Source organism: Bos indicus, chromosome 21 (genome assembly GCF_029378745.1).
Source record: "Bos indicus isolate NIAB-ARS_2022 breed Sahiwal x Tharparkar chromosome 21, NIAB-ARS_B.indTharparkar_mat_pri_1.0, whole genome shotgun sequence".
NCBI lineage: Eukaryota > Metazoa > Chordata > Mammalia > Artiodactyla > Bovidae > Bos > Bos indicus.
Genome location: NC_091780.1, coordinates 49,427,301 through 49,437,918, shown reverse-complemented (window position 1 = coordinate 49,437,918; position 10,618 = coordinate 49,427,301). Strand labels below are relative to the sequence as shown.

At 36.6% G+C, this 10,618-nt stretch overlaps 1 protein-coding gene across 15 annotated transcripts in view; it reads right to left on the bottom strand.

Annotated features, from left to right (window-relative positions):
- Positions 1–4,884: 4,884 nt before the first annotated feature.
- MIA2 (MIA SH3 domain ER export factor 2) overlaps positions 4,885–10,618 on the bottom strand; it is a 96,907-nt gene continuing 91,173 nt past the window's right edge. For all 15 annotated transcript variants that reach the window (XM_019983429.2, XM_019983432.2, XM_070775491.1 and 12 more), the window contains 3 exons: positions 7,209–7,267; positions 6,314–6,548; positions 4,885–5,214 (listed from right to left, as the gene is read on the bottom strand). In XM_019983429.2, the coding sequence (XP_019838988.2) occupies positions 5,048–5,214; positions 6,314–6,548; positions 7,209–7,267 (461 nt within the window). In that variant the 3' untranslated portion in view covers positions 4,885–5,047. The remainder of the gene's footprint in view (positions 5,215–6,313; positions 6,549–7,208; positions 7,268–10,618) is intronic.

The following is a 10,618-nucleotide window of genomic DNA, read 5'->3' as shown; positions in this document are numbered from 1 at the left end:
GGAATTTCATATCTGGACTTCCTACCTGCTCTTCGAACACCTGGAGCATACTTCTTTCCCAGCTTCATAGATCCCCATCGTCTGTGTGTGAACAGTGGAACACTGCATCTGGCAAGGGAGAAGTGGGTGCCTGGGTACAATTACAAGTACACACCACTCTGGTAAATACAATACCAGGGTGATTGATTCCATACCAACTACCATTCATCTATTTTAAAATGCAATAAGCTCTTGATCATTTGGAAATTTACATCATTTTCCCCCTTAAACCTATATATCAGTTATTAATTTGTTGCCTCAGCTCTGAATGCACCCTTCAGTGTATGCTCTCCAATAATGGAGCTCCTATGAGTAACACACCTTTAAAGTCAGAACAATGTTGTTCAGTAAGGGCCATGGGGGACATGGTAGAAGGCAAAGTTTATCGTGTAGGTTCCAGGGTAGGCAGCCTGGATGTAAGACTTCCGGTGTAGCCTCCCCGAGCCGTGGTCCCTCTGCTACCTTGCAGCCTCAGCCTGCCTTGTCCTTCACACAGAAGCCAGAGTTGCTGTACAGCTCATAGGCTGTGAAGCACGTGCTTCCTGCACACACTGGACTCCCATTCCCTGCCCTGCATGTCACATGTGGCCCACACTGGCTCTGCAGGCCTCTCCATCCCTGGTGTCCACACTCCCACTGCACACGCAGTGCCAGCAGTTGCTGTCGGCCTCCTCCCCACCTGCACCCTGCTCAGCCTATTGCTTGCTGAGCATCTCCAGACTGGCTCAGGCCTTGTGGAACCAGTGATCCCTGCTGTCCTGGAGGCTGAAACACACCTTCACCAAAGACGACTGAAACCCTCCCGAGTCCGTCCTACCATGACTGTCCCCTCAGCTTTAAGGGGCCACATGCAGTTTCCTCACATTTTACAATTATTATCATAGTAATAATTCTTTATATTAAGCTTTTCCTGCTCAAACTACTGTGTGCTTTGTCTTCTGATTTGATCCAGACTGCTACATATATCCTTTTCAACTATGCCACAGCTTTTTATGCAAATCTAGTACTTTTGTTAGTTTTTAATTGATTACTTACATATTTTCTGCAACAAAAAACAGAGTTTAAAATGTGATTTTTTTTTCCTTAAAAGCCATTACATTTTTTGTCCTAGATTTTATACCTATTAAATATAATTGATCAAAAATACAAATATTATTACTTGTTCCTGAAAATGAGTCTGGTCCATCATCCATTCTATTTCTATTTTCATTTTTATAAACACAAGTGGTAAAAAATTTGTTTCACATATATAAGTAGCTGAGAAGAAAGTTTTGTTACAACAATGTCACTCATTCAACTTCTGAGTTTTCAGGACCAAAGAAAGCACTGTCCTATTATCAAAAGTTATTTTATATAGGTCAACAGTTGAAAACAATCATTAATTATTCTCATCACTGACACCAATATCACCAATATCTCAAACTGTGTCTTTAGCTCCATAGGTTTGCACACCTTAGTTTGATGCATCATCATAAGACTAGAAGGTTAAAGGTATGTGCTCATTTCATACATGGGAGAAGGGTTACCTGCAAAACGAAGAAAAGGAAAGGAGAAGCTGCACCCTGTTGACAAGTTCTTTCTAGGCAGAATACACAGGTGAACTCTGTGAATTTTCCTAGAAGCATACCCGCAGAACACTTGGAGATATTTTACCGTACTCCGGGGGGCTGGTGCTGGTGCTTACTAAGTTGTGTCTGACTCTTGCCACCCCGTGGATTGTAGACCGCCAGGGCCCTCTCTCTGTCCATGGGATTTCCTAGGCAAAAATACTGGAGTGGGTTGTCATTCCCTTCAAAGGGTCTTCCTGACCCAGGAATTAAACCTGTGTCTCCTGCATTCACAGGCAGATTCTTTACTACCAGGGAAGCCCCTCAGGGGGTGTATCCCAGTCTGCAAACTATAGCTTCTGTGACAAGAAATATTAACAGGCTTATTTCCACATTACTTACAATGAAAAAGCAGCAGCAACCTAATGACCATTAATAACAGAATAGAGTTACTGTGGCAAAGCCACACAGTGGAAAACCACACAGTGGTCAGAATGAACTAACTTGACCTACATTTATTAACATGATGGATCTCAAAAAATCCAACTTCTAAAGGATATATGTGTGTGTGTGTGTATATGTATAAAGATGTTATTGATGTACATTTTTGAAAGGCAGGAAAAATAAACCTATATACTATACATAAACACATTTAACCAGAAAAACAAAACACCATTCACACTCTTTTCACAAGAGTACTTACCTCTACAGCATGAGGACAACTGTATCGGGAACTTTTTTTTTTTTTTCTTGAAAAAAATTAAGGCAAATGTTAAATTTGCTCTCTAGGTAAAGGAGTATTCTTTACATAATTGTTACAGAAAACAACCTCAGCTATTTGGAGTATGGCCAAGAATCCACAAGGGAATAGAAAAGGTTTCTGGGAGATTATTCCCTGTACTAAAAGGCATCGCATTCAGTAGAGCCACGTGTTTCCTTCCAGCTCATTTGTTCTTCTGTTCAGCATAATTCTGATAAGTCTGTCTGTTTCTTGGTCTCCAGTAGATTAGAAGTGGAGAGAACAAATGAGTGTGGAAGGCAGAAGTTTACAATCCTCAAAAACAATATAACTAATTATAAGTCATTGTGAAGGAACTTGAAATAGACCTGAACAAACCCATAACAAGCTTTAAATACAATGTAATGATAAATGCAATGACCCTGAAACAATATAAAAATATATTCAAAATATCTCTGTAGTGAGTTAATAGAACACTTAATATACCTTGGAAATCTTTTCACACAAGATGGTTAAAATAAATATTTGTGTTTAAAAGAATGGATTATAATCAAGAAATAAGTGAAATTTTCTAAGAAAACACAGTTATTAGCTAAGAAATATTATGACTGATAGAAAGTGAATATTTACTGTGTACCAAGCATAATTTTAACTACTTCACAATAAAGTATTTTATATAGTTCTCATAACAACCCTATAAGACACAGTATTTGGGGACAGGGGAGAAAGGATAATTCTTTAGGGATATATTCCTAAAATATAGAGAAAAGCCCACACAACAACAAAGACCCAGGATGGCCAAAAATAAATAATTTTAAAAAGAGAGATATACTAATAGAGGTTTAAATACATTAAAAATTACAAAAGCAACAATAGAAAACTTTAACTGGGATAAATATCAAACATGAAGAAGAAAGGAAAATGGGGATGAGAATAGTACAAGTACATTAAGTCCCAATTTTTCATCTCAAGGAATCAATACACATACAAATTAATAAAAGTTCATAGATTATATGTATATCTTCTAAAATTCTAAAATCACCATAATTAAAAAGGAAAAAAAAAAGTCAAAAGAGAAAATGCCTAGGATGTATAACTGGGCATAAGGAATAAATGGGGAAAACTGAAAATGATCCTTAAATTCTATTATTTTATTTCTTCCCAGTTGTTTATATTACCTTAATAAAATGTATTTTTAAACTAATTATGTTCCTTTATTCTGGAATCCCAAAGTATTTTAGACCACTCAGCCCATACCAAGTCTCCTGCCTTCCACCATGCTCTCATCTGCCTCCGTGGTTTATTGCCATTCTCTCTGTTATGTTTGATTTGCTTTCTCCTCTCTCCTGTCTTAAGCCAAGTCAAGTCTTTCCTACCCCAGGGCAAAAAAATTCTATTTACTTGATTAGAACATTCCACATTACTCCTCTTACATTTCTCTTCTTTCCCTTTCCAACTTAAAAAAAAAAAAATAGTCTTTATTTCCTACTGAAGGCTGCCTTTTAATACTGAATATAATGATGCTTTTTGGTTCTCATTCTACTTATTATTTTATCCAAGCTTTTCACACGGAGCCTTTCTTTTTAACCTTTTTTCTATGGCAGAGGTAAGAATGGAGAGGGAGTGTAAATGCCTCACAAGGACAGCATTTCAAAGAACATCTGGGGAAATGCTGGTATGAAGTGTTCCAATTATAATGCGTCACTGCTTTGTTCAAAAATAGTTAACCTTCAGTCTCTTGGCACTGAAGGAAAAAATCCAAGTAAACAACTAAAACCAATCAAATTTTCAATATAAACAGTGTAATATTAGCTATACTTAATTGCCTTTCCTTTCATAATCATATTAATGTGCAAGATGACTAACAACAGAATACAAACCCGAATTACAGAGATGTTCGAAAGATACTCAGTCCAAAGCTGAAAATGACACACTGCCTCAGTACAGCTATCTTAGAGTAAATCCAGCATTCCCCACTAAAAACAGTAAATATCTTACAAGTGAAGAGAAAAACAAGAAAAAAACAAAGCTGCACAGGAAATCAGCGAATTAACTAAGAATATCCAAATTCTAAAACTTGCCATTAGACAATATCCTGATTTTAAAATATGATCTTTAAGTGTACTAACTTTTTGCATTGGGTCATTCATGTCTATGTATAAGAAAAGGGCACAGTTTTGGTTAAGATAACTGAATGGGAAAGACCCAAAAAATATTATTTTTAGCCTCAAAGCCATTGATAGAAGTAAAAAAAAAACTAACTAATGGAGCCATATTTATGAAAAAACTAGCTGATTTTATTATTATCAATGCCAATCAAGTCTTTAAATCAATCAAAATTTATTTAATTAGGCATAAAGTTACTTTCACATTTGCCTGCAACCATAGTAAATACAGTTCTTGGCATAAAGACACACAGCCTTTGGAGTTTAAAATATCCCCAACTGCAAGATTACATATATAAAACTCTCTTTATTGTTTATGTTATAGTGGATGAATTAAATTAAAATAATTATACCACCTAGAACAAAATAAAATGGAAATAATTTACTCATAGGATTCATATTTAAATCATCTTTATTTACAAAATACTATCCTGAGAATTATAATTCCATTAAGCTTCAATTTGAGCAAAAGTATAATCACTTAAGTAACAGCAGTTACTTAAACTGAAAATGAGAGAGAAGTCAAAATTACTTTTGAAGAGAGACCAACAATATGGTCAAGGTTCTTGCGGTGGCTCTGGATGCTCAGTAGTAGGCTCATTTGAAGGTGGAACCAGCCCTGATGGGAACTCACTTCTACTTTCAGGATGAGGCGGTGGGGGAAAAAATCCAGCTCTCGGGGGAAGATAATGAGGAAAACCTCTTGGTGGATAGACATTTCTCACTGTTCAAAGAGATTGGTAAAAGACAGGTTTTAACTTTCAGCACCTGCATTATGGCCCCAATAAAACATTAGCTTATAACTTCCTGTACCTATCTTTATTTTCAAAAGATGATACCAGACTAATTATCTGATTTAACAAATGAATTTTTACAACACTGAGAAAAACATATGCTCTTCAACTAAACATGATTAAAGGGAATATCATTCATTTTAGCCGCAGATTTTTGTCCTATGAAAATCTAACATCTTAACACTTTTTAAAAAGGAGAATTCTTTCAAAATAGAGTAACGTACTCTCAAAAAAGCTTTCACGTAATGTAAATTTCACCAGACTTAAAATTAAGATCAGTAATTCCCAAATCTAATTTGACAGTATCCTAAAATATTTACAGTTATATCAAAAACTGTCTTGAAATTCCTCAAATAAAATTCATTTTAGTTCACTCTAAACTTTAAAAAGGAGGAATGAGGAAAGGAATGACTCTCAGGCAAACAATAGGCTTTTTCCTAGTGTTTGTTAACCATGTATTTATTCTGCTGAAACCTGTAGTTCTAAATGGGAACAGATAGTCATAAAAGCAATAATTGTTTCTTTTCTCAAATGTGAGGCTGTGAGGAATTTTAATAAATTCAACAATTAATCCAAACGATGATAAACACATTCTAGGTTTTAAATAAGTAGGACTGCATGGGAGCTACTTATGAAAAAAGATTTTAAAAGATTTTTTAAAATACTTCAGCCAGTCATTTTAATGCGAAATATAAACTGTAATTATTTTTACTAATTGACCCAATTTCTGTCTAATAAGATACAAATAATTTTAGTCTTAACATAAGACTGTTGCAAAAAGCCAATGATTCTCTTGGTTTCTGAAACACAGAAGTAATTCTACATCTATTAAGATGAATCAAGTTGAAGCCTCATTACTGATGAGACCTCATTACTGATGGCTGGCAATCTTTCCAATTTGGAAAAATAATGCTATACTTACAGAAGATGAGAAAAACTTTCCTCCATTGTATTACTTCATGAATAGAAAGTAAAATGAATGTTTCTGATCTACTCTATAAGACATATATAAAGCTTTATAATGCATACTTGCGAATGGCGGAGGTGGTGGGCCAGGGAAATCCCTTGGTGGAAAATAATCTCGGGGACCTCCATACATGCTTCCTGGAGGAGGTGGAGGAAAAGGAGGCCCTCTTCTTATGAAAGGACCCCTTGTATCCATTGGAAACAATGGAACTCTGACTGGAGGACGAGGCGGAGGAACAAAACCAGGTCCAGTTGCTTCATTTTCAATGGGAAGAGATGAATCGGGAACATTTAAATTCTACAACAAATTGACATAGGGCAGTCACTGCAATAGCAAAGTTTGCAATAGCTTTCCTTATAAATTTAGGCTTAAAAGAAGGCATCTAGGCACCTAGGAAGAAAGCAGTCTATGATGCCATAAAAGGTTCCAGAGAAAGATTCCGTTTTCTACATCAGATGGATTTTAGCTATCATAAATATTTTATTAACTTAACAGAAAACAGCTTTAACCAACAAAGCAATTGTCCAGTTAAAAATAAAACATAAGACTAGCCCAAGAGTACCAAAATATACATTCTTTTATCAAGCATATACTAAAAAAAAAAAAAAAGCTTATGTTAATATTTTCAAGGTGACCAAAAACCAAGATTGTAAGCACAGTAAACAGAAAACATACTTTAAACCAGCTGGATTTAAAATGAAAGTCCAAGAGGTAATTCAAGTTCTTGTTTAATTATATAAACTAAATCAAGCCTTGAGTCTGTACATTGTACTTTATCACCATGGGGTACAATCCAGAAAGGAAATAGCTATAATGCAAAGCATGAAGTACATTTGTCAAAAAGAAAGCAGCAGCTTTTAATCAAAAAACCAGATGCTGGCTAAATTACTATTCTAGTAAACCAAGAGATTAGAAAGATCCTGAATACATGGATACAATTCCACTTTCAATACTTACACCAAGATCATCTTTGCTTTCATTTCTACTGGATTCCATTTCTGAAGATACTGGCCCATCTAAAATTAAAAGTTAAATCATGAAAAATACATGGTTTATCACACCATTCTTATAGCTTCAGATCACAAAGGACATTGATATCCCTACTCCCCTTGTTGGCACATAAGCCAGCTTGACACCAGCATCCTGTATTAGGGCCACAAGGACAGCTCGAGTCCGTGAACTTTCGGCAGACTCAGAGTTCTGTAAAGGCATGTGTTTGTGGTTTCCCCAACACGTGCCTAGATAATCCTGCAAGCTGCCTCATTAAGGAAGCTTCCAGGAGACAGCATTCCTCTCCTCTCCCCATCTCCTTTTCCTCCTGCCTTCCTTTCCTTTCCTTTCTTCCTCCCTTCTCTCTCATCTTTCCTTCCTTATTCTTCCATCACATAACATAGACTAGCAACTGCATTAGCCACTGTTTCTAAATAAATGTTCCTGGGCTTTATCATCAAGAATTGCACAGGCTCTGAGAACATAAATGTAAACAACCCTCTCTGACCACAACTACATGTCCCCTCCCAGCCTTTTCATTTCATTACTCTCACTATACGTGTCCTTGGGTATCACTGAAGCTTCCAGTCCTCTGATCTCTCAATTTCCTCCTTTCTTCATTTCCTTCCCTAATTAGCTGATCTTGGAGACCCCACTGCTAACAGCCAGTCACTAGCGTCTTTATCCTATTGGCCATGTTTCACCTGCCTAGGATTCTTCTAGACAATCTTAGAGCCTGGTTCTGTACTCAGAGCCCCCTGCCTCGAGCTTCCACTGGGATCTTCCATTCTGTTTCCTCCCTCCACCCTTTCTGCTAGACCTATCCTATGGGCAGGTCTCTCCCAACTACTATTTTAAAATTAGATAGAAAAAGAGAACCCCCTTACAGTTATCGCTCCCCTTCACAGTCAAAAGTTGTTGTTCTTTTAAAAAAAAAAAGTTTTTCTATATATATTATTCAGAATTCCTCCCATTTTGTCTCTCAATTGTACTCAATCTATGTGCAGCATACACTGTTCCACTGAAATTGTATCGCCCAAGATAAAATGTCTTTTTTTCCCTCAATTAAAATAGAACTTTCAGTTCTTATTTAATGTAATTTTTCACATTGTTGACTATTCCCTCCCTCTTTCATTCCTCTCAGCCTTCACCTTCCGGAAGGGCACCTTCTCCACCTCTCCTTTCTAGCTGCTCCTTCTCAGTCTTTTCAGTGGGCTCCATGACTCCTCAGGGGTGGTCTCTTCAGAGTTTCACCCTCAGCCTTCTCTCCTCTCATTCTCTCCTTGAGAAATTTCACCCATTCTACAGCTCGAATTTGATGTATACTACTACTGTACTTCCAGAAGTTTAAGTCAGATCTAGATATTTCCCCCAGGACTTCCGAGCTTGAAGTGCCTACTTGAATAACCTTGCAGCTGTATCACAGGAGCAGCTAATTTAAGTTCAAAGTTAACTTAAAATATTTCCCATCAAACATTATACTGCTTCTTGCTCCTTGTCTCACAACAATGAATGGCCCACATGCCTTAGCCAAGAAGCCGCATCAGCCAAGACTCCCCCCTCCTCCCTCATTCCATTCAATCTGAAGTCCTTCCAATTATATTAGCTCTGTGTCTCTTCACATCTTTCTGTCTGCTCAGCTAAGTCACCACCATCATCCATGTAGATTTCTGTCACAGTGTTCTAAAAAGTTACCCTCTCTCCAATCTCAACCGCTCCCTCTAATCTATTTCCCATAACACAATCAGAATAATTTCTCCAAAATGCAGGTCTGATCTGATTATTCTCCATTTAAAACCCTTTAACGTGTTCCCATTATCCCACAAGTAGGTCCAACATTTCTGAACAGGTTTGCAAGGCCTTGAAAATTGCACTGCTTACTTCTACACTACTTGTTTCAATATTCTGACTTCCACTCCATGCTGCAGCCGTATTTACAAGGCAATCCTACCTGTGTCTTTAAATATGCTATTCTCTCCTCCCAGACATTATCAAACATCATTCTGGCCCAGCTAATTCCTCCTTTAATTCTCAGCTTATCCATCATTTCCTCCAAAAAGACTTCCTTGACAACTCTACATTCAAAACATCACCACCTGTCATCTAGGTTCGTGGCTCGTGGCCTATAAGCTCCTGTAACGTTGTGCACTTGTTACTTTTGTCACTATATAGTGCAACTGCCTACAGACCACAGGTATAAGGAATGCTGACCTCCCATTCACCACGGAAACACAGCAGCTACCACGGTGCCTGTCAAACGGTAAACAGTCTACAGATATTTAGTGCATCAATGGCAGGGCTGAGGCACTAAACTGATCACTAGCCTCTCATTTCAGTAAAGCCTAAGGATCAAGACCATGGCTCTGGAGTCAGACAGGGTATCAAATCCTAGCTCTAACACTTCCTACCTGAGCTCTTTAGCACCTTTTTGAGCCTTGGTTTCTTCATCTGTAAAATAAGGGTAATAGTATCTACTTTACAGGTTTATTGTAAAGATGAAATGAGGTCATTCATTTCATTCAATAAATGTTTACTGAGCACTAGTGTTACTTAATGTATTTCAACCATTTCACACCACTTTCCTTCATGTAAATACCATACACTGATAAATCAATAACAAAACATTACATATATATAGAAATTTTTCAGCTTACAAAATACTTCCACCCACATTAACTCATTTAACCCTCATAAGATCAAGGGATTCATATCTCAGTTTTACAGGCATTACCCATCAATAACTCATGCTCTTTTCTTTATTTTTGCTTATACTCTTCATTATTACTGGCACAGACCTTTACCTTTTAACTAAATTTTCAAATTTCCTAAAAGCAGCTCAAATGTCACCTCTTTCACAGAGTTTTCCCTCATCCTTCAACTATAAGGGCATTTTCACTTTCTGTGAACATAATATATTCTCTAATGGGACTTACCATTCTGACTAGTATCAGTCAAGCATATATATCTGTCTTTCTCCGCTATTAGTAATTATTAGCTCCTTAGAGCTAAAAACTATACCTTACTATAATTATATTGTCTACCATGTCATGCAGTGTACCTTCTAAAGTGAAAGAACTTAAAAATTACTTGCTAAATTGAATATTGTTCAATTGCAAAAAAAATGAACAAAAATGTGAAAAATTTTAAATAGCATTAGTTTAGAAACAGATGTTTAATCACACATACTTTCATTCACATTAAGCTTGAATTAATGGGGGAAAACAATTTTAAACACCAAACAGAAATAATTATAATAACAGAAAGCCAGGCCATAGGTCTCCTTCTTTGCTTATTATTCAGAGAAGAATGATTTTCCAAAATAATACATATTCCAACTGGATAATTTCCCTCTCCTAAAATATATACCCTTTCCTGAG